We start from the raw sequence: 24238 nt of genomic DNA on the forward strand, positions 1-24238 counted from the left end.
AGAAGGCTGAAAGAAGGCCGAAAGAAGGCCGAATGTCCTCCAAATGTTTTTATTGCAAGTGAACATGAAAAAGACCAACGAGGCGGAGGAGCAGGAGCAGGAGGTGCCGACTCAGCAGGACGTGAAGGTCTTCCAGAAGAAGTACTTGCATCCCGCTTTGCGCTCCCGGGGGCCCAGCGGCCCAAGAAGACGGGCGGCGCCACCGTCGCCGCCGGCAACGGACCTGGTCAGCGCCGCCGCCCGCTCCTCGCTTCCCTCGGCGCCATTGCGCCACGCGTCCTCGTCCGTGGCCTCGTTGGTCATCCGTAGGACGTCCCAAAGGAACGCCTCCGCCAGGGGCGAGCCCGGCCGGACCTGAAAGGAAAGGTCGCGACCTCAGCGTCACCTTCGCCGTTGGGACTGAAAATGGTTGCCATCGTGGTCGACAATTTCATCGCCACCTCACACCAGTCATTCGCTGTGCAGGGGGGGGGGTGACTTTTTGGTAAACACACACACAATCACAAATTGAGACAGATGCAAAGGTGGCTACACGCACACACGCGCACACGCACGCACACACCACACCACACACACACACACACCACATACACACACACAGACACGCACGCACACACACCACATACACACATACCACACACACACACAGACACGCACGCACACACCACACGCACACACACACACACTCACGCGCGCACACACACACACCCTTGGAAAGTGGCCCCCGTGCGGTGCGGCGGGATTGACCCCTACCTGGTCGTAGGAGCCGATGGCGGCGCCCAGTCTGGGGTTGTCGCGGGCCAGCGCGGCCGACGAGGAGGAGGCGCAGGTGTGGAGCAGGAGGACCAGGAGGCAGCACAAGGAGGAGCGGCGCATCTTCATCCCCTGGCGAGCGTGTGCGTGCGTGCGTTGGGCCCGTGGGACGGCGGCGGTCAGCGTGTGAGGGCTCCGTCCCGCCGCAGCCGCTCTTATAGGGCGGCGCCCACGTCACGCCAAGATGAAGATGAAGATGATGCTTCCACCCCCCACCGGCACTTTAGTGAAATGAGGCATCTTCATGCACTTTGTCTTGTTTCCCACCAGGACGCTCGCCCTCACATTGGCGCACTTTGTCACATGGACGTGCCGCCTTTTCATTTCAAGTGGCTTTTGGAGGCCATTTTGGGCCACCCGAAGCTCGCTTTTTGGGATCCTTTCAACGTCGCTTTTTGGACCGCTTGGACTTTGTCCATCAATTTGTGGAGGAAAAGACAAACCAGGCTGCACGTGAAGTCTCGTCCAGCAGAATCATGGGAAATCGTGACTTCTTCTTTCCTTTTCTCTGTGAAAATGTTTACAGACGAACCCACAAACGCTCACGGTTTGCAAGGTGGGGGTGGCGGACCCCCAACAACGCCGCTGGAGGTGTACGCGACAAATTGGAGTCAATCCAAAACAACAAAGTCAAAAGAACAAATAGGGTCCAAAGTAACAAACAAAACCATGACTGAAAACACAGCAAACTGTCGCGATCTGGCTGGCGACCGACGAATGGCGCTGTCGGCCCCGCCTGCACCTGCGCAGGTGTTGGTCGTTCCAATCAGTGGCACTCAAAAGGACTCCCGGCACGACCGTTCGGTGTCGGCTCATTGAATGTGTTTGCTTCACCCTGCTAGCGAGATGGCTAATAGATAGCAAATAGTTAGCTAGCTAGGTAACCAGCTAGATAGCCAGCTTGGTAGCCAGTTAGATAGCCAGCAGATAGATAGATAACTAGCTATTGGTTATATCTAGCTGGCTAATAGATAACTAGCTATTGGTTATCTATTAGCCAGCTAGCTAGCTTTCTATCTGTTTGGGTTATTCCGGGTTGAGTGAATGCTGGCATGTGTGGCTGCTGCTGCTCACCCACAGAAAAACTGATTCTGTGACTGTAAAATGACCTTGAGTTTTTTGAAAGGAGCTTAGAATTGAAATGTATGATGATGATGATTATTATTATTATTATTGAATACAATTTGTCAATTCCACCCTGCTGCCCCCCCGCCTTCTGTTTGGGGATCCACCACCATCACTAGCATGCAAACCGCGACACAAACAAGAGCAAAGCAACCTGACCGGCGCGAGACAAACAAATGAGGCGACACCGAACGGCCAGGCCGGGCGTCATTTTGACGACAACCAGCAACAGGTGACCAACGGGCGGCTGCGGTGCCGCCCGTTGGTCACCTGACAGAAAACCATTTGACGCGCTTCCACCGAGAGATTTTGGAAGAAAAGGACAAAATCAAGTCATCGGTGGAGAAAGACGGAAAGGACGCGGCGGTCTCTGGGGTCCTCGTGTCCTCCTCCCCGGGTTCCCGCCTCCTCCCTGGATTGGCTGGCCAATCAAGGGCCACTGCGCCTTTCCCGGAACGCCGCCACGTGTCGGCAGGCTAGCGTCGTCGCGCGTCCGCCCGCTGCGTCTCTGCGCCGCGTGATTAGTTTGGACGGCTGGACACATTCACCTCCGGCGAGGCGCTCGATGGCGGCCGCGTGACGTGAGCGGGCGGTCGAAAGCAAGGCCGCCGCGGCTGACGCTAACCCGGGCCGCAGGTTCCTGGTCCCAAATTCAGAGCCGTCCCAGGACAGCCGAAGCCCCGGACCGGTCGCCGACGTCTTTATTTTCCGAGACAACAGGCGGCGACCGCAGCGACGGCAGTGTGCCGCGGTTACCCCGGAAACCGACGCGCACAAACACAAAATGGAGTCACCATTTGCATGCTTTGACGTCCATTAGGAGTCATTAGAAAAGCACACACTGGAGTGTCAACATTTGTACTTCCTCATCTCCATGCAAGACCAATGACAGGGATGAGAATGACAAATGAGAAAAAAGTCTGGAAAAAAAGGCGGGGGGTGTACACACACATATACTGTTATATATATTTATATATATCTATCTTGTAATGTCATGAGAGGCTAGCTCTCAGCGGGACAGGACAAGGAGCGCAATGGGCGACAGCTTTGGATACAAACAAAGGCTTTCAGGGGGAATTCACAAGCAACAAAGGCAAGAATTGCGTCTCTTCCAATACTTAAATCAACATAAAGTCTCTTCTGAGGTGAAACTGAAGACGGAGTCCTTTTCCAAGAGTTTCTAGGCCTCACCCCTCTTCATGTCCTCCTCATGTAGCCTAGCCACCGTTAGCAAGGGTCCAAATCCAGTGTTCTGCTGTATGGTCCCAACTGGCGATGAGTTTCACGCAGCAATCAGTTTCTGCACAGAGCACAGCAGTCGAGCTTGTCTTTCCCCGGCCGCACACTCAGAGGCTCTCTGCCTTAAGAGCCTTGCCAGCCAATCAAGCCGTGATCAGCCGCAGGTGTGTGGTTTGAATTGCTGCCTTCCACCAGATGGGGCCAAGACTCTCTGGGTGAAGCCATCTTAGGGGGATGTATTTGCCCTCCAGAATCAGAATCAGAATCAGAATCATCTTTATTGCCAAGTATGTAGAACACACAAGGAATTTGTTTCCGGTAGAACACGCTGCACTAGTATCGTTGTTAAAAAAAAACAAAAACTGCTAAGTGGCACTATACAGTTCCATTTTGGCTACTGTTGAAAGAGTTCAAAGAGTTAATGGCTTGGGGGAAAAAGCTGTTTAAATGTCTGCTGGATTTGGTGCGCATGGATCGGTAGCGCCTGCCTGAGGGGAGTAGCTGGAAAAGGTGGTGGGCAGGGTGCGGAGGGTCCAGTAGGATTTTCCGCACCCTAGTTTGGATTCTTGCAGTGTGCAAGTCCTCGAGAGTGGCTAGGGCGCTGACAATGATTTTTTCCGCCGTCCTAACTGTCCGTTGAAGTCGGATTTTGTCCATTTTTGTGGCGGCCCCGAACCAAACGGTGATGGAAGAACTCCAGGACACAGCCTCTCGTGACATCACAATAAATAAATATATATATATATATATATATATATATATATATATATATATATATATATATATATATATTCTCCAAAATGTATTATTTCAAATAACTTTGATTAGTAAAAATCCAGCCAAACGAACGGAATAAGAGTCAACTTGCCGGGTACGTACGCAAGGTTGCTGCTAGCTAGCCTGCACACTGCTCATTAGCTTGCATGCTTGCTTTCTGCTGCTGCCTCTCGCAGAAGTATATTCAGAATCAGAATCAGAATCAGAATACCTTTATTTGTCCCGCAATGGGGAAATTTGCAGTCCACGCCCATATTGATGCTAACATTAGCATGGGACTTGTCAGAGTGCAACTGACATTCGACTGCTTCATCGATGGGATTGTCCATCCATCCATCTTCTGCCACTTATCCGGGGTCGGGTCGCGGGGGCAGCAGCTTCAGTAGGGAGGCCCAGACGGTCCCTCTCCCCAGAAACTTTTCTAGTTCGTCCCGGCGGATCCCGAAGCGTTTACAGGCCGGCTGGGAGACATAGTATCTCCAGCGTGTCCTGGGTTGTCCCCGGGTCTCCTGCCAGTGGGGCATGCCCGGAACACCTCACGAGGGAGGCGTCCCGGGGGCGTCCTAATCAGATGCCCGAGCCACCTCATCTGGCTCCTCTCGATGTGGAGGAGAAGCGGCTCGACTTTGAGCCCCTCCCGGATGACCGAGCTTCTCACCTTATCTCTAAGGGAGAGCCCGGACACCCGACGGAGAAAGCTCATTTGGGCCGCTTGCATCCGGAATCTCGTTCTTTCGGACACAACCCGTAGCTCGTGACCATAGATGAGGGTTGGGTTGTAGATCGAAAAATTGAGAGCTTAGCTTTTTGGCTCAGCTCCTTCTTCACCACGACAGATCGGTACAAAGTCCGCATCACGGCAGACGCCGCACCGATCCGCCTGTCGACCTCTCGCTCCCTCACACCCTCACTCGTGAACAAGACACCCAGATACTTAAACTCCTCCACTTGAGGCAAAATCTCCTCCCCGACGCTGAGAGGGCACTCCACCCTTTTCCGACTGAGAACCATTGTCTCAGATTTGGAGGTGCAGATTCTCATCCCAACCGCTTCACATTCGACTGCGAAACGCTCGAGAAAGAGTTGGAGAGCTCCACTTGAAGGCCCCAACAGTACAACATCATCTGCAAAAAGCAGAGATGCTATACTGAGGCCACCAAAACGGAACCCTCTTAACGATTCGGCTGCGCTGAGAAATTCTGTCCATTAAGGTTATGAAGAGAATCGGTGACAAAGGGCAGCCAAGGCAATGGGATTGTTTCATTGCAAATTAGAATCTATCAAATTAAATTAGAAGGCAAATCAACTTGATTTGTTTTGACTCGTCCACTTATTCAAAAGGGGTCGTTTACCTGTTTCGACATCAACAGCACCTAAATCAAGATCATCCAATCAAAAGGGCACTTTCCACTAACACAAGCCCAAACAGGAAATGAACAGCAAAAAAAGAGAATACATATTTAGTTTGATCTGGTCATTTTGGTCTGAAAAAGCCGATCGGCGGAAAATTCTCATCCCTGCAATTAGGAAAAACACACAGGGAGACGCAGGTCAAAGAGAGACGCAGCCCGGGCTTTGCGATTGGTCTCTTTATTGGACAGGAGATGCGGAGGAGGCTAGCAGGAAGTGAAGCCCTTCCAGTAGAAATTCTTGCATCCGGCCTTGCGCTCGCGGGGTGGCAGGTTGTTGGGCGGCTCCACCGAGCGTTCGGCCGGGCGCTCCGCTGTCACGCCGGCGAGGAGAAGATGGCCTCCATCCTCAACCGGCGCCATCCGTGCCAGCAGCTCCTCCACCGCCCGCTTGGCCCATTCCTGCAACCACGAGTGCATCAACGGCGGCGGACCGGTCGTTGTGCGGAGACCAACCCTTGCGCGGACCACGGAAGGCCTTTCAAAGGCAAAGTTCTGAAGAGCCGAACACCGAGGGCGACGCGTGCGCCCGACGTCATCGCGGGGGCCGGGCAGTTAGCAGTGAGCCAACAAGTATTGCCAATCAAATGAGAGGTGACTGACGTCAGGGTGCGGGAGGTACCTGCGACGGGTCGCCGGCTTCTTGCAGCGTGCGGTGGCCTCGCATGTCCGGCTCCGGATCCCGGTCCCATTCCCGGTCCCGGTGCGCGTCAGGCTGCCAGGAGACGGCCGGGCTGCACGCCAGCAAGCACAGGACAAACGCCAGCGGGGAAGGCTTGCCGAGGCGCATGGCTGCGCGCCACCCGAAGACGGCAGGGAGACAAAAAGAAAAACCACGTCAGGGTGGACCACTTCCAAAGTGGTTCTTCTCTGCAGAAAAAGGAGCAGGGAAGAAACGGCAAAGGTAGGAGGGAAAGCATAGATAGAAAGACACCAAACTCCACCAGAAGAGGGAGCAGTTGAGGAGGGTCGGCAAGAAGCAAAGAATCTGAAAAAGAATATCGAAAAGAACAATATCGAGAAGAAGAACAAGAAGAAGAAGAAGCAGAAGAACAAGAACAAGCAGAACAAGAAGAAGAAGAAGAAGAAGAAGAAGAAGAAGAAGAAAATAGACGGACAGAAAGACAAAAATGTGAGTCTTGCATACTACGGTTTTCTTTGCTTTGGGTCGCGGTTCCGACGGCTGCGTTTGGAGGCTGCGCTCTGGTTTGTGGGCTCGGCTGCAGATGATGGTGTTTTTGAAGGCTGCAGCCCCGCCCCCTACGCATTCCCTCCAATTCCGTCGACAGGTGTGCGTGTGGAGATGCAGGAATGCGGCAAACTAAAATCCATTAGCGCTGATTGGCCCTGAAAGGATACACAGGCCTGAAACAATCCAAAGTAAACAGCCACAATTAATCTGGCACTAGCGCACTTCATTAGCAGATTTCCATTAAGGAAGTGCGCTCGCCCACGCCGCATTTCATCGCCTGCTGCAAACCTCCAGGCACCGCCGCACTTCACTATGCTACTCACTGACCTCGGAATCCTGCTATGACACATGACTGGATAAGATGAAAGGTCACCACTGACCTACCTACCGGCCAGAGTTCCGATGGTCCACTTGGACAAAGGAGGCGTGCACTTGAACTCAAGGTCGGCGGCCTCCCCTGTGACATAGGCAAGATTTTGCCAAAGGTTGGAGATCTTTTAAACAGGGGATTGGCCACGACCCCACGACCATGAGGGATAAGGGGGACCTACGTTGTCCTTTTTGGCCCGAGCCCGGCGGAGCCTCACACATGCAGGCCTGGCCACCAGGCGTGTGCCACGGTTTGCGAGGTGGTGATGGCGGGTTCGGATCCCAAAAAGCAGGCAGGAGGGAGCAGGAGGTTGTTTGACAAATTGTATTAAAATAAAGTCAGCAGGAACAAAATGTAAAACATCAAAATGATCTGACTGGAAAAAATACAAAGTAGCAAAAGAAGACCAAAAGTAAAAGCCCGCCAAGGTTAAACAAACACGTACACGATGCATGCTGCAACCAAGCAGCAAACAAACAATGAATCGGCACCGGATGATCGTGCCAGGTGTCCTTTTAAGTGTCATTGATTATAACGACCAGCACCTGCGAGGCTGCCGGCAGGGCTGACGTCGCTACCCGCTGGTCGCCAATCTGATCGGGACGACCAGCACCTGCGCAGGTGCAGGCGGGGCCGACGGCACCCCCCGTTGGTCGCCAACCAGATCATGACAGCGTGAGCCTTTGAGGTCCACCTCCAGGCCTGGAGTAGAGTTGGAATCCCATCATTGGAAACGCGAAGCAGAAATGGAAACCTTAACCCAAGTGTAGACCCCTCACTTGATGAAAACCCTGAAGTTCATTGAATACCTACTTTGAAACCGCAAGTCTACTTGGAACCCTGTACCAGGCCTTGGCTACCTTGGCTACCAGGTATAGGAACCCTAAAGCCTAAACCACAAGTCTACTTGAACCCTAAACCCTAAACCACAAGTCTACTTGAACCCTAAACCAGGCTTTGGCTACCTTGTCTAAAGGCCTTGGAACATTAAACACTAAACCCTAAACCACAAGTGTACTTGGAACCCTAAACCACAAGTCTACTTGGAACCGTAAACCAGACCTTGACTACATTGCCTCCCAGGCCTTGGAACCCTAAACCACAAGTCGACTTGGAACCCTAAACCCTAAACCAGAAGTCTACTTGGAACCTTAAACAAGGCCTTGGCTAGCTTGGCTACCAGGCCTTGGAAACCTAAACCAGGGTTGGAACCCGACACCGTAAACCACAAGGCTACTCGGAACCCTAAACCAGGCCTGCCTAGCTATGGACCCGGAGGGCCGCCGCGCTGCCCGTTTGCCACGCACCTGTTTCCGATGACGCGGCGTGAATGACGTTGTAGGTGTAGCGCAACGTCTGGCGGTCCCTCGCATTTCACGGGGAGACTTGCCATGGCTAAATATGTTGACTTTGGGGTTAATGTTTGAAAGCAGGCAGGCCCTCCGTTGACGGATCCTGTCGCCCCCACACACCTTCATCAGCCAGTCTTGACGGGGGCTCGTTGCCAGGGTGACTAATTAACACGCCGTTGTCACCAAGGAGCCGCTCGCCACAAGCGCGACGGGACGCCGATGACGTGGCACTGCGAGTCTAGCTTTCCTTTAGCCGGAGACCACCGTTCGGAGAACTCGGCCCTGCGGGAACGTGAGCTTGAATGGTCACATTTACTTCGGCTTCGATTGAGGGATTGATTGGTTGCCCGATTGATGGACTCTGTGAGTTCCATTGAAGGCAAGTCAATCACGTACAGTGATACCTCGGCTTACGAACGCCTTGGCTAACGGACCTTTCGGCTTACGAACGTTAAATTCACGAGAATTTAATCTTGGCATACAAACTACTTTTTGGGATACTCACGGAGCGCAACAATGAGTGACGTGTCGTTAGCAAACAAGCCCGTTCTCCAAACAAGGTAATGGCAGCTGACTTTTTTTGGTCCTCCATTCCCCGCCCCCAGGCTTCATTAAAGCCGCACGTGATTGGTCAAAAACGCAGCAGTGAGGGAGGGGTGGGGTTTTCAGAAACACAGAGCTGCAAACTAAAATAGATAGGCAGACGACAGAGAGAGAGCGAGAAAATGGATAGAAAACTGTGAAATTTGGACTCGTTTCAAAGGCAGAGTGTAGACTGCAAGGTTAAAATATCCCACCAATCAGGCTCCACAAATCACTCACACAAGCCATCTGTACACTTGATGCAAAAAGCTATCAACCCAGCTAAACCGAACACAATTCATGAGGTACTAGGCAAAATTATCGCGGAGAAAGCATGGCAACTTCACTCGGATATCGTCAAGAGGCAACCTGGAAGATTGCCATCCATTGATGATTTCAAGGCCAGCCACGGATGGTTCAAGAACTTTAAGCGTCGTACAAGGATTCATGGTGTCATTGGTCATGGTGAGGCAGCCAGTTCTGACGATAAAGCTGCCAACGCTTACAAGGAATCATTCCTCAAGATGGCGGAAGAAGGCAGCTACATTCCTCCTCAAGTGTTTATTGCTGATGAAAGCGGCCACTCCATTCCATCAAGCCATCAACGACCGTCACAACGGTCAATAAAACCACTTTATTATGCAGTACAGTTTATTTCATTCATTACAATACCATAACACATTTATTATAGATAAAATAAGGTATATTTTGTGTAGTTTTAAGGCTTAGAACATTAGAAAGTAGAAAATGATGTTTTATGGGGACCTGGGAAATGAGAATCAGAATCAGAAAACCTTTATTTGTCCCATAATCGGGAAATTTGCAGTCCACAGCAGCAATTGAAAAGGGATGGGGTGAAAGGATAGAAAACAAGATATTCTGAGCATAACAAAATAAAACTGTCAACTGTATACTGTGCAAATGTAAATGTGCAAAATCGTTCCACAAAAAAACTGTACATAGTGCAAGAATAAGAAAAGCATTTTGATATATTGCATCAACCCATATTTATAAGTGTCCAGTTTTTTTTTTTTTCACATGTGATCATTGAGAATTGCAAAGCCTGACAGCAGTCGGTAGGAACGAGCGGCGGTACCTCTCCTTCTTGCAGCGCGGGTGTAATAGTCTCTGGCTAAAGGAGCTACCCAGTGCTGTCAGGGTGGGCAGGAGGGGGTGGGAGGGGCTGTCCGTCATAGCTTTTAGTTTAGCTAGCATCCGTCTGTTGCCCCCCTTCTCCAGACAGTCCAGCGAGCAGCCCACGACAGAACTGGCCCTCTTGACAAGGCGCTCTAGTCTTTTTCTGTCCCGTGTGGTGATGCTGCCTGACCAGCAGACAATGCCATAGTGGATGGCTGATGCCACCACAGAGTCATAGAAAGTCTTTAGGAGTGACCCCTGAACTCCAAAAGACCTCAGTTTCCTGAGGAGGAAGAGGCGACTCTGTCCCTTTTTGATTAGGGCATCCGTGTTTGTTGTCCAGTCCAGTTTATTGTTGAGAGTAACACCCAGGTACTTGTAGGAGGTCACCCTCTCAATGTCCGAAGCCTGGATGCTCAACGGTGCAATAATCCATATTGTCATTTGAATGGTTTCCTCTGGGAAAATAATGTTTGGGATACACACTTTTCACCTTACACACTCTGTCTGGGAACCAATTAAGTTCGTAATCCAAGGTATCACTGTCCAATTGTTTTCCCAGACACCAGCTGCCGTTCGTCTGATTCTAATGAGTCCCGTTTTTATCAATGGGATCCGAGCGCTGCAGGTGGCGTCAAAAAAGGTCACTTTGGCAAACGCTGAACAAGAGTTGCAAAAAGAAGCTTCAAATGTTTCCAAGTGGAAGCTTATTGGACAACCAAACACAAAACCAAGACCGTCACACTCTGGGTAGTTGCAAGCAAACTGGGATGCCCAGTTAACACGAATGGAGAATGGAAAATGCTACTGAAACGCTAACAGCTAGCGTCCCACGCGAGTCTGGTCATGTTGCTACTTGCAGCGATCCATCGGTGAGTGGAGAGAGAAGAACGATCGGCAAGGCAAGTGGCCTTGGCGCAATGGCATCCGCAATCATTCCAAAGCAGCATTTTTCGGCACAAGCGTTCATTTCAGAGGACCAATCAGATTTGCCAAAGGAGTGCTTTGAGTTAATAATAATCATCATCATCATCATCATAATCATAATAATACATGAAAGGACAATTTAAAGATTGTTTCTTGACTATTGTCACTCGTTTATCCAATCTAATCACTGGCTAGCTAGCTATTAGATATTTGGCTAGCTATCTAGCTAGCTATCTAATAGCTATCTGTTGGCTATCTATTAGCTAGCTAGCTTTCTATGTATTTAAGTTACTTCCGGGGTGAGTGAACGCTGGTGCGTGTGGCTGCCGCTGATAGCCAATAGATAGCCAATAGCAAGCTAGCTAGAAAGCTTGCCAGCCTTATAGCTAATAGACATACAGATATAGGAAGTCCAAGTCTGAAGGAGTCCAAGATGGCACCCGAGTAGGCAGCCGTCAGCAAGTGCTCTCGTGAGCCTTGCTTGTTTTGGTTGTTTTTGTCTTGTTTTGTCTTTTCTTGTGTCACTTTGTGTTTTGTGCGTCACGTGGAACGGATAGCATTGATTGTTTTTCACCACGACATTCATCAAGGAGGAGACTGCGCTGAGCGCTCGCGCCTTTTCGGCAGCATGAATATGAATGGGAGGAATGTCGGTGCCATTCGACTGCCATCGCTGGACACCAAAGGGGCCATTGTGGTATGGGCAGCATCTTCACAGCCCCGCTTTGTTTAGCGGAAAGGTCAGTGCTGTTGGCAGTCTGCGGCTGGTTGGATGCATGGCTTGAGGAACCCGCGATAAGAAGAAAGGAGCGTCAGCGCAGAGCGCCGATGCGTATATGGAACTGTTGCGGCTTGGAATTGAAGCGGATTTATGTGGGACGGGAGATGTGAGACAATGTCTTTTCGTCAATGGATGCTACAGCTTCGTGTTTGCTTTCAACATTTAGCTTGTAGTCGACGTGCACGTTCCACCATGATGTCTCTGACCCACTGGTGGAAAGACGATTCTCTCCTCTTTCATCTCGAACTGCTTCATGTAACAAAGAGGGTACAGAAAGTGCTTAAAAATGAGAATGACTCTCTGTGTCTTTGTGTTGTCACATTATTCGTTTTTTTTTTGTTATTTCGTGTATTTTCTTTTTCTACTTTCATTCCTTTCATCACTTTGCTGCTGTGAAATGTAAATTTCTCCAATAGATAACTTGCTAGCCAGCCAGAAAGCTAGCTAGCTGGCCAGCCAGATAGATAGCTAGCGAGCCATTTATTTTAATATTAATATTAATAATAATAATAATAATACATTTCATTTATAACCACCTTTCAAAACTCACGAGGTCACTTTACAGTTACCGGATACGTTTTTCTGTGGGTGAGCAGCGGCAGCCACACGCGCCAGCATTCACTCAACCCGGAAGTAACTCAAATATAGAACGTTAGCTAGCTTGCTTATAGATACCTCATAGATAGTTAGCTGCTTGAAAAAGTTTTGATAAAAAAAAGGTTTAAAAAAGAGCAAATATAATTGCAATTCACTGTAAACCCGCGAGGAGGCTAGCTCGCTCTCTCAAGCTAACACAAGTGTCATACAACGCACAGTGTGTCTTCTGTCAACACAATGTTTTGTTAGCCCTCCCACACGATGTACGGGTCTCGTTTAGATTAAACAGTTTAGATTAATAAAAGTTTGGTCTTTTGGTGACGCTGAAAGCTAAAGAACAAGTTTTTTTTAGAATCTTTCAGAAATAACTGAGATTCCCGAGCGAATTTTGGTTTTTTGATGGCGCTGAAAGCTAAAGAACAAGTTTTTTTTTTTTTTTAGAATCTTCAAAAATTTCAACAGCTCCTGGTTGGCATAAAACTTTCGTGACTACCGTATTTGGTTAAACCAGTCTGAAATAACGTCTGCCTGGACGCCCGGGGCGTGCAACTTTTACATCGGGCCTACAACTTACAAAATGTGTCCGCCCGGTGGCCGACAACTTTTTTGAAATAAATAAATAAATATATATATATATATATATATAATTTTTTTTTTCAAATCAAACGTTTGCTTTAATTAATAAAGGAAATGTTCGAACTAAGATTCCGAAATCGGAATAAATTATTCCGATTTTGAAATCTTCGTTTGGTTTGGAAATTTCAGAATTTTGGTTTGTTTGGCAATTTGCACAGTCGACACGGCAGCCGATCATAAGCCTGCTTTGTGCTTCCGGACTTTCCCGAGTGTAATCAGGTCGTGCATTTGCACATCACTTTCCATGTACACGCACAGAACGTCAGGCCCAGAAGAAAGATTCAAAAGAAGCTAACAACATTTAGGACGCTACAAAACGTGAATGTACATTAAAAGCATGGTGGAAAGATGAGTTGACGTGGCTTGTAGCAGACGACGCAACGTAAACATTGCAATGTGCAACATGCTGAACAGTGTGTGGACAAACGACAACTGGAGCAAAATCTTCAGCAAGGGATATTTACCATCAATTAATTAAGGGAGCATTTGTACTGTAGGTACATCCTTAATTTACAAAAATCCTTAACACTTTGCAACAATGTGTTTTTTTGCGATTAGTCGTCTTATTGTGTTTCAAGTTGTGAAAAATGGGGCAGGCGACTTTTCAGAGTCGTCTGCCCTGGTGTCCGCTAACTTTTTGGGGTTTGAGACACCGGTAAGAGGATGGCGTGTTGTCACGGCGATGTCGCTTCTATCGATGACGTCGTCTGCATCTCTTTGTTGTTGTTTTGCGGCCAACGTGGCCAACGCAGGCTTTCACAGGCGCTTGGCGCAAACTCTGCAACGACTGATCAAATTTTCCGGCAGGTCACCGGCTTGGCTTTGAGGCTCAGGTTTGCTGGAAAACAAGTAGAAAGGCTTTCAGAACCAGGTTTTCATGCGGCCGACGGTCCGAACCGGCACCTGAACATGTGACGCGGGTCCAGCGCAGCGAGCCAGTATGAGTACGAGTCGGTGTAGAAGTTGCACGTCCCTCTGCCGTGACACTCGATGAAGGGAATCTTGCGGAAGTTCTCCAGACAGGATCCGGGCGATGACAGCGGCTGACCCGAGCCCTCCGCCCCTACTCCCGTTTCCTGAATGGCCAGCAAAAACCGGCTGCTCAGCGTTTGGACAACGTCCACGGTTCACGTGTCACTACACTGGTCCTGATTTGGTCCACTCCCTAGAGGTCACTCAACCCGGAATAACTCAAATAGATAGAAAGATATACAGCTAGCTAGCGCATGAGGGTCGTTGAAGTCCACTCATGAGTCTCAAGCAGCGTTTCTGATAACAGTTGCTAGCGTAGCCGCGGATCAATCAAGTCCTCGTTTTCATCGGGATTACCAACAGTCTACTTGACGTTTGAATGAAAAGGACTAAAAGCTGGCTAGTTATTTGCTATCTAATTGCTAATTTTCACACCATTGCTATCCTCGTTAATATTCTTGTCACCTCCCGGATTGACTATTGCAATTCACGAATGAAGTTGACTACCTGGACGTTTGTCATCCATTGAGGATTTCAAGGCTAGCCACGGATGGTTCAGGAACTTGAAGTGTCGTACAGGGATTCATAGTGTAATTTGTCATGGTGAGCCAGCCAGTTCTAACGATAAAGCTGCCAAAGCTTACAAGGAATCATTCCTCAAGATTGTGGAAGAAGAAAGCTACGTTCCTCATCAAGTGTTTCATGCTTATGCCAGTTTCATCAGTATTAAACACTTGATCGTAGCCACTCCACTCGCCACTCCATTCCATCAAGCCATCAACGACCATCACAAAGGTCAATAAAAAACGTTTTTATACAGTACAGTTTATTTCTTAACATACAATACTATAGCACATATATTATACGTAAAATAAGGTATATTTTGAGTAGTTTTAAGACTTAGAAAATTAAAATGTAGAAAATGATGTTTTATGGGGACCTGGGAACGGATTATTCTCATTTAAATGGGTTCCAAGAGGAAATTATTGTTTGCAATACACTTTTCGGCTCACACACACTTTCTCGGAAGCAATTAAGTTCATCACTGGAACCTCATCCTTTCACCACATCATCCCCATCCTCCAAGAGCTCCACTGGCTCCCGGTCAAAATTAGAATCAACTTTAAAATTCTTCGTTATACATTTAAAGCTATCCATAACCTTGCCCCCATACATATCTGACCTTCTTCAAATTTCGATTCCCTCTCGTTCCCTCACATTGTCTTCCTCCCTCCACCTCTGTGTGCCCCCCCTGCCCGTCTCAGCACGATGGGTGACAGAGCCTTCAGCTGCTCTGCCCCCAAACTCTGGAACTCACTTCCTCCCAACATTGGTAACATTGATTCTCTTCCCACCTTCAAGTCCCATCTCAAAAGCCACACATTTAAAATGGCATTTTCTGTGTCGCTCTCTCTCTTGTTTCTATTTATAACTGTATTTTATTACTTGTATTCTATTTGCAATTTTATTTGTTATAGTAGCTATGCGTGTCTGTGACTGTAAAGTGTCCTTGAGAGCTTTGAAAGGCGCCTAAAATGTAATGTCTTCTTCTTATTATTATTAATAATTAGCTGGCTAGCTAGCTATATAGCTGGCTCGCTAGCTACCTAGCTGGCTGGCTAGCTAGCGTTCTAGCTGGCTAGCAAGCTATCTCTCTGTATATCTATTAGCTATATAGCGTGCTATCTTTCTAGCTAGTTAGGTCACCGAGTGTAATTGACCTTTGGATTAAAAGGACTAAAGGCTAGCTAGCTATTTGCTATTTATTAGCTGGATAGCTAGCTATATAACTGGCACACTAACTACTGAGCTGGCTGGCTAGCTAGCTGGCTATCGTTAGCCAGGAATGTAGGAACAATCGGTAGGGCCGCAGAGAGTGGTCCTCTGCTCCCCCCAACCTAAGAGTAGGGACCTATCATAGCTGTGTCCCGCACCGCCATGTCTGGACATTAAAGATATATATATATATATATATACAGTAAAGTCTCGTTATATCGATATGGGATAAATCGATAGTCCCGGTTATATCGATACTATTTCTATGCACGCACGGAGAAAATTACATGCAAACAGGGTCGGATATATCGATAGTCCCGGTTATATCGATATTTTTTCGGACTCCCTTGAATATCGATATAACGAGACTTTACTGTATATATATTTATATATATAGGTGGCACTTTGTCCGTTTTGTAATGTCAGTGGCACTTTGACTAGCCCCATTCTAACGTTAGCATCAATATACTTCTGCGAGAGACAGCAGAAAGCAAGTGTGGAAGCTAATGAGCTGTGTGCAGGCTAGCTAGCAGTAACTTTGTGTAAAAAAAGTGGCCGCACGTGCGTGCGTGCGTGCGTGCTTGCTTGCTTGCGTGCGTGCGTGCGTGTGTGTATGTCTCTGATAGAGATTAGAGAGGGTCAAACGGTCAGTTTTCACAGGAGTCATTTACGACTTGGGAAAGTCCTTTATCACAGGGGTAATTTAGGACTTTAAACTCCTTTTCACACAAAGCCAGGATAGAAACTATTCAGTTCATGGGAAACAATGTTTTATTGCATACATCTGTTGGTGCTCAGAACGCCCAGAGGCGTGGTATGCTAATCAAGAAAACTATGTTTTACTAATGTATCACTTTAATTTGCATGTATTCTTAATAAATAGCTTGGCGGAGGGGTGCAGAATTCAGACGTATGTCATAGATGACTACGTTTCCTGCCGGCAGTAGGGACAATCTTTCTGGTTCCGAGTCTCTGCCCACAGTGTCTGACTGTCATATCTCTAATACTTTCATTGTAAAACATTTCTAAATATTTGACTTTTATGGCTCTCTTAGACAAAAAGGTTCCCGACCCCTGCGCTAAGCCAACCTAAGCATCCCGCGGAAACTCACCATGACAAAGGAGAATCCCGACCACAGCGAGTCCCAACCAGAAGGACACTCGGGAAGCAAACGCGTCTGACTGTGGACCGTCATCACGTTGGCCGGCGATTCGCAGACGCTGCACCTGAAACCAACGCACGCCTTAGCGCTGTGACATCCCGTGTGTGATGTCACGCACCCAACAAACACATCACCAGTGTCTGAAATAACGTCGGGCGTACAACTTACTAACGTCTCCACCTGGGTGGCCAATAACTTTTTTGAAAAAAATCAAAATTAAAAATAAAGATTGTGTTTCAAATCAAACGTTTGCTTTTTTCAAACAAGCAAACGTTTGCAGGAAGATTTCAAAATATTCGTTTGGTTTAGAAATTTCGGAATTTCGGTTCGTTTGTCAATTGGCATACTCGGCACGGCAGCCAATAAGAAGCCTGCTTCGTGCTTCGGGACTTTCCCGAGCGTTATAGCTAAACGATAAACGATAGCTAGTTAGATAGCTAGCTAGCTATCGTTTAGCTATCTAGATGGCTAGGTAGCTATCTATGAGTAACTGTATCCTGTGACTGTAAAGTGACCTTGAGTTTTTAAAGATGCTTCTCAATGAAATGTATTATTATTATTACTGTATCAATTAGCTAGCTTCACACGTGACAAATACAAAGATGCCGTAAGCATCTCGTGACTTTTTATCGGCTGATGTAATTCTTCAGGAGAGGTAAGATGCTTCTAAATGTAATGTATTATTATTATTACTGTATCTATTAGCTAGCTAGCTAGCTTTCTATATATTTGAGTTAATTCCGGGTTGAGTGAACGCTGGCGCGTGTGGCTGCCGCTGCTCACCCACAGAAAATGTTAACATGTGACTGCAAAGTGACCGTGACAATTTTCAAATGGGGCTTACAAATGAAATGTATTTTTATTATTATTAATTTAGCAAGGGAGCATTTGTGGTCGGTACATCCCGTAATAAAAAAAATCCTTAATACTTTGCAGCAATGGTTTGTTTTGCCATTAGTCGTCTTATTGTGTTTCAAGTTGTGAAAAATGGGGCAGGCAACTTTATGGCCGGGCAGGCAACTTTTCAGAGTTGTCTGCCCTGGTGTCCGCTAACTTTTTGTCAGGAGTTTCAGACACTGACATGACGCGTGACAAATGCAAAGATGCCGTAAGCATCTCACACACAGAATGTGGACCTCGCGTGGCTTTTTACCGGCTGATGTAATTCTTCAGGAGAGGTCCCGAGATGAAAGGCATGGCGCTGACTCCAGACTGGTCGGTGGACAGCCAATAAGAGTAGTCGTTGCGTGCGGCGTAGCGGCAGGTGCTGTCCGTGTTGCAGAACAGGAACGGCATGGTGGTGAAACGTGGGAGGCAGCTGCCCAATGCTCCTAAAGGCGGGCGCAAAACCCCGTCAATGGCAGAACTCATGCAGGACGTTTCAGGGAAGCCACAACAACTCCGAGTGCTGAACAAGAAAAGGTTCCAACAAGCCACAACTTTTTCTTTCCTGTTCCCTTTGCAAACCAATTTACAAGTGTGAGCTCGCCACAAAAGGAGCTAGCTATCTGCCTGGCTACCGAGCTTGCTATCTATTTGCTGTCTATTAGCTAGCTATCTGGCTGGCTATCTGACTGGCTACCTAGCTGGCTATCTATTTGATGTCTATTAGCTATCTATCTGGCTAGCTGGCAATCTAGCTAGCTATCTAGCTAGCTAGCTATTAAATATCTCACTAGCTAGCTTTCGATCTATTTGAGTTATTCCGGGTTGAGTGAATGCTGGCGCGTGTGGCTGCTGCTGCTCACCCAAAGAAAAAAAAACGACTGTAAAGTGACCTTGAGAGTTTTGAAAGGCACTTAGAAATCAAATGTATGATTATTATTACAGTGAGACCTCAACTTACGAACTTTTCATCTTACGAACGTCAAATTTATGAAAATTAAACCTTTTAATAAGTACTATTTTCATAATACACACCCACCACGGCTGGTGGCGTAATCTTCGGCGGAAGAACACCAAAGCACACGACCTTTGGATCTGGCGGAGTGATCTTCGGCGGAAGCACACGACCGAACAGCGCTCCAGCCGGCGCTACTTTCCACACCGCCTCTCATTGAATGCACACGTCGATCGCCTACTTGGAGCTTTTTGCTGATAATTTTACGATGATGGGACCGAAAAAAAAACCACCACAGGCTCGTGTTCAGCCCAAGAAGACACAAAATAAAATCACCGTCGCTGAGAAGAAGGAGATACAGTAAAGTCTCATTATATCGATATCGGTTATATCGATAATACTGCTTATTACGATACTATTTCTATGAACGCAAGGAGAAAATTACATGCGCGCAGGATCGAATATATCGATAGTCCGGTTATATCGATATTTTTTCCGACTCCCGAGAATATCGATATAACGAGACTTTACTGTAATTGAAAACACGAACGAGGTGTGCGTTTGTGTGATTTAGGGGCCGAGCACGGCTATGCTAAGTCAACCATTGCTCCCATTCTCCAGAACAGAAAAGCCATCAAAGGTGCGTCTGTTGCAAAAGGTGTTTCCGTGCTCTCAAAGCGACGGTTGAAAAACTTCTGTTAATTTGGATTCACGAAAAGCAGCTATCCGGCGACAGCGAGGGTAAAGCTATTTTATGCTAGAAAGCACGGCTAATTCACGGCGATATCGCCATGCGCCAACCTGGAAGTTCAGCGCTTATTGAGGATTTTAAAGCCAGTAACGGATGGTTCGAGAAGATCTGAGGGTGAGGAGGAGAAGGCAATGTTGGCAAAGTGGAATGATGTGCAGTTCCATCCAGAAAAGACTGGCTATGACAATCATCAACATGATGAACAATAATGTGATGCCTCAGCTTCGTACGACCTTACAAGTCAGAAAGCAACAGGTGTCAATTAAGAGGTTTTTAATCAGCAAAAATGATGAGGAGTCTCCAAAGAAGCAAAGAAGAGAAGCCACACCAGAGGTTAATTTACCAACAGTCCTTATGGAAGGTGACTGTCCAGGTTCACACTGTGAAGAAGGCGGAAATATACGCCGAAACATGTCAGGTATTTGAACACCTATAATACACTGTCTGTAAGTAAAGAAAGAATCTGCTTTAAATTAGATATCAAGTAGACAGGATGAACTTAGTACAACGAAGGTGACTCTCCTTCCATGAGCCATCAACGACCATCAAAAAGATAAATAAAACTTTATTTCACAGCAGTTTATTTCTTTAATTACAGTCCTCATGTAATGCGCCTCTCTTTCCAAACAGCAATTCCCTTTGACCTTCGACCTCCGACGCCATTCCATCAAGCCATCAATGACCATCACAAATGTAAATAAAGTGACTTTATGATACAATGCAGTGTATTTCTTTCATTACAACACAATATCACATTTGTTATACATAGAATAAGTTATGTTGTGTGTAGTTTTAAGGCCATTTTAATGGTTTCCTATGGGAAAATCTTTTTTGAGATACACACTTTTCACCTTACACACTCTGTCTGGGAACCAATTAAGTTCGTAAGTTGAGGTCTCACTGTATTATTAATAGAACACGGGGTGGAATATGGGGTGCAACACGGGGCGTTTGCCTCGCAACCTACCCAAGTCCTGCCCGTGAGCTCGGTTGTTCCCGTTGATGAAGAGCAGAGAGAAGCCGCTGTACACCTTGACAGATCCGGGCGGGCATTCGGGGACTTGAACATTTTGACTGTGCCGGCTAAAGAGGAAGCCATCTTTCTCAGGGGTGTCCGCACACAAACCCGGGGGGCCCCGCGCGCCCTTTGCACCAGTGGAACCTGGTGGACCCATCACACCTGCAACAAGATGTGACTTAGCTCCCTTACTAAACTTACATTGCAGGGGTTTCTGATAAACTACAAGGAGTCCTTTGGCAACACAAAATTTCTCCTTATTTCAAACCGATAAACACTTTCAGGCAAAAATGAGTGCATCCAAAAGATAGGCTGCCAAATGAAAAACAAAGTCATGTCGTTTATTCAATACATTGTCAAAATGAAAATTGTTAAGAGCAATACATTGGGGAGACTAAACAAATTCTCCAAAATACTTTAACATCGCAGGGATAATACTAGTGGGCTTCAATCGGCAGTACATATGCACCTAAAAGCTAGCAACCACTTATTTGACGACAATGAGGTTAAAATCTTAGCGACAGAACATAGATGCTTTGAAAGGGGAGTCAAAGAAGCTATTTTCATAAAACAGCAAAACCCTTCACTAAATCGCCATGGTGGGGTGAGGTTTCATTTGGATCGTTCTTACAACAGACTTCTTAGGCAACATATGCTTAATAATGCTGATGAGGTGATACCAGAGCAAATGGGGCAATCATAGACCCCATAATCAGGCAGTACAATAGAAGTAATCAGTGTCGCGTCAGGGAATAGTTCTCTGCTCCCCCCAACTTGAGAGCAGGGACCTATCATAGCAGAGTCTGGCGCGGCCACGTCTGGACTGTAGGGATATAGATATATATAGGGCCAAAACTACCAGCAAATTTTACTTTGCTGACAAAGCCTCTTGAATGAGAAGCGAAACGTCCAACACCTCCAAAGAAGTACAGATGACGGCTGAAGAAACCTTTTCATCAATGGACCACTCATGTACCACTGAGAGCTTACACAGACGGCTTTTAATGCAATATTTCGGTGAATTCTGTTGCCGGTTTGGTCTTGTTCCAGTGTGTTATTCTGATGTGATTGATCTGGTGTGTTGTTCCCCTGTGGCTCTGACGTGGTTCAAGTACAGCTGTGGTGTAGTTCTCTCTGACATCTGAAGTTCTAAAGACCTTGTCCGTGATTTTCTTATTGACCAGAACAGATGAATCACAGACCATGGACTTTCTCTTACCTTTTAGTCCGGGGTCTCCCCTGTCTCCAGTGTCCCCTTTCAGGCCTGCTAATCCAGGACCCCCAGGCCATCCAGAACCCCCTTGATCACCTTTTGGACCTTCAAGTGTCACAAAAAGAAATGGCAAATTGGCTACCTATAATCCCAAATTGTGTCGCGGCATTATATCTAATAGCTGAAATGATCACCTGGATCTCCGGTTCTCCCTTGCCTTCCTGGAATCCCTGCTTGTCCTGGCAGTCCCTGATCCCCAGGCAACCCTTGTTGTCCTCCGATGACCACAACCTCCCTGGACACGTCCTTACCCCTCTGCCCTGTGAGAGCGGCATTTAATAATTTGGTCACAAATACAGTGACATCTTGAAAGGTGTCATTACGTCACTCTCTTTTAGATCTTGACGTATAAGTGAGCTAAACAGAATGTCACAATGTCGTCGTACCTGGTCTCCCCATCGGTCCTGCAGGTCCAGGAAAACCTTTGATGCCCACTGGACCATCATCACCTCTTATACCTTAAAATTGACAAAGGTTACCAAATGAGGCTCCCTTCTCACATCCTGAAATGACCCAGCGCAGCCCAGAACAACACTTGGCAGTCTTACCGACAGGTCCGGTTACCCCGGTTTCTCCCATTAAGCCTTTGCACCCTTGTGCTCCAACGACTCCATCTCGGCCCTGAACACATTCCGTTCAAATCTTTTCAACACAAAAACCGCATCTGCATCCAAGTTTCTAGGGGGAGATTCAACACAAACTGACCGGCATGCCCGGTGGGCCAGCATCACCTTGGCAGCCAGGGCTTCCTGCGTTGCCTGTTGCCCCTTGAGACCCTTTCTCTCCTTTAAGACCACAACCTGGGGGGCCTGGAGGCCCTTGACACCCCGATGGACCTACAAGCAAAGAGAAAAATTAGTATCACGCAAAAAATGAACAATGTACTCTCACAATTCAATCACCTCTTGGCCCCCGTTCCCCTGGCAGTCCTTTTTCACCCTTTTGTCCTTCAGTGCAGGGTCCCTGTCTGCCACGAAGACCAGGAAGTCCAGGTGGCCCAGGTGGACCAGGGCCACCTGGATTTCCTTCAGGACCAGAAGGCCCTGGATGGCCACAAGTACCAGGAGGTCCCTTTTCTCCAACACAGCCTGGAGGAATTTATGCCTTGTGTTTTTTTTCTTCCCAATGAAAAACAATCAGATTCCGAACTCACCTGGTGGACCTTTTTCTCCCTCTGCACCCCTGGCTCCGATTCCAGGTTCTGAAGAAAGAAGAAACCTCAGGTCAGATGAGATCCTCTAAGACAGGGGTAATCTGAATCTTTTCACCTCCCATGGCTCCTTTTTCTCCAGAAGGTCCTGGTATGCCATCCTGACCCTGGTTTCCTCTGGGACCAGATGGACCAGGATTTCCAGGGGCTCCCTTGTTACCTGAAATGGAGAGACAGTTGTCATTCTGTCACTTTTTCAACTTTATACAAAAGCAAATGTCACACTAAAACTGATCCACCTGTCAGGCCATGAGGTCCTGTAGGTCCACTGACACCCGGAGGTCCATCACAAGCTTTCTCGCCAGGAGAACCAGGAAGACCTGACACAGAGACAATATTTTCCACCTGGACTTTAAGCGGAACAACAAGAAACTGAACATAATGACTGAATCAAAAGTAAAACCTATGCAACCAGGTGGCCCGGCATTTCCTTTAGGGCCACAGGGACCTCGATCTCCTGGAGCACCAATGTCTCCTCTGTCTCCTGGCACCCCTTTAGGACCTGTTGGACCTGCACAGGCTGACTGCCCCTGGAAAAAGGAGATGAAAAAGTAGAAGCCTTAGTGCTCGAGCCGAGACAATGTTGATCTTCTGCTCACAAACGTTCATGTGATTGGGTATAAAATAAAATCAGGATTCATTTGATTGCTCGCTGGACACTACAATTTGGACAATGAAATAAGTGTACTTTTTGTTTTCTTTTCCAAATGATTCATATTAAAGTTTCTTGTAGCTCTAAAAACATTTTGGCAAATGAAAATGCGGAACCTTTTGTCCAGGATATCCTTTGGATCCAGGTCCAGGTAAACTGGGCTCCCCTTTTGGCCCTTTAATGCCCTCTGGTCCTTCTAATCCATCAAAACCAGGGTCTCCACACGGCCCCGTGGAACCTTTTTCACCTTTGGAACCTGCACACAAGATGTGGCTGTCCAAAGACTGGACAACTGCAGATTGTCGAACATGTTTGCCATGAAGTAAAGTGACTGACCTGGTTTTCCGAGGCCCCCTGGGTTCCCAAGGAGACCGCAAGAACCAGGAGGACCAGGCTGCCCATCTCTACCTGGTTCTCCGGGGAGTCCTTAGAAACAAACCCATTCCTTAAGTCAAATGATATAGGTGATCATAATTGATAAAATAATAAGAATAAGAAAACCTGTAATAGTCCTGCAATGGGGGATTATGCTAGTGATTGATTTATTTCAAGGCTGCTTCTATGTTGCTTCTCTTTCAGCTTGAATTCTTCACACCCTACTCTACCATGTATCAGGTGGACAAAAATTGAATTGAGATGTGCAAAT

At 47.4% G+C, this 24238-nt stretch overlaps 3 protein-coding genes across 4 annotated transcripts in view; all 3 read right to left on the reverse strand.

Moving 5' to 3' along the window:
• Window positions 1-33: 33 nt before the first annotated feature.
• Window positions 34-949, reverse strand: LOC148887929 (somatostatin-1-like). Its single transcript, XM_089013577.1, has 2 exons — window positions 754-949; window positions 34-354 (listed from the first exon to the last, which is right to left on the reverse strand). The coding sequence occupies exons 1-2, from the start codon at window positions 880-882 to the stop codon at window positions 112-114; spliced, it is 372 nt and encodes a 123-aa protein (XP_088869703.1). The 5' UTR covers window positions 883-949; the 3' UTR covers window positions 34-111.
• Window positions 950-5525: 4576 nt separating this feature from the next.
• sst1.2 (somatostatin 1, tandem duplicate 2) lies at window positions 5526-6668 on the reverse strand. The gene is made up of 3 exons (XM_089013576.1): window positions 6511-6668; window positions 5986-6155; window positions 5526-5765 (listed from the first exon to the last, which is right to left on the reverse strand). Exons 1-3 carry the CDS (start codon window positions 6629-6631, stop codon window positions 5571-5573), a joined length of 486 nt encoding a protein of 161 aa, XP_088869702.1. The 5' UTR covers window positions 6632-6668; the 3' UTR covers window positions 5526-5570.
• Window positions 6669-12948: 6280 nt separating this feature from the next.
• Window positions 12949-24238, reverse strand: part of col4a3 (collagen, type IV, alpha 3) — a 46771-nt gene continuing 35481 nt past the window's right edge. The window contains exons 36-52 of one of the 2 annotated variants that reach the window (XM_089013002.1): window positions 23929-24018; window positions 23709-23848; window positions 23344-23470; window positions 23180-23260; window positions 22999-23100; window positions 22884-22931; window positions 22633-22818; window positions 22436-22566; window positions 22279-22351; window positions 22117-22188; window positions 21865-21990; window positions 21677-21775; window positions 20407-20619; window positions 18002-18179; window positions 16798-16912; window positions 13841-14013; window positions 12949-13775 (exon numbers count right to left, since the gene is read on the reverse strand). In XM_089013002.1, the coding sequence (XP_088869128.1) occupies window positions 13694-13775; window positions 13841-14013; window positions 16798-16912; window positions 18002-18179; window positions 20407-20619; window positions 21677-21775; window positions 21865-21990; window positions 22117-22188; window positions 22279-22351; window positions 22436-22566; window positions 22633-22818; window positions 22884-22931; window positions 22999-23100; window positions 23180-23260; window positions 23344-23470; window positions 23709-23848; window positions 23929-24018 (2036 nt within the window). In that variant the 3' untranslated portion in view covers window positions 12949-13693. Of the gene's footprint in view, window positions 13776-13840; window positions 14014-16797; window positions 16913-18001; window positions 18180-20406; window positions 20620-21676; window positions 21776-21864; window positions 21991-22116; window positions 22189-22278; window positions 22352-22435; window positions 22567-22632; window positions 22819-22883; window positions 22932-22998; window positions 23101-23179; window positions 23261-23343; window positions 23471-23708; window positions 23849-23928; window positions 24019-24238 lie in introns of those variants that run through there. The other variant, XR_016117083.1, reaches the window with a different exon arrangement.

Source organism: Hippocampus bargibanti, linkage group LG14 (genome assembly GCF_051943395.1).
Source record: "Hippocampus bargibanti isolate YZ-2025 linkage group LG14, ASM5194339v1, whole genome shotgun sequence".
NCBI lineage: Eukaryota > Metazoa > Chordata > Actinopteri > Syngnathiformes > Syngnathidae > Hippocampus > Hippocampus bargibanti.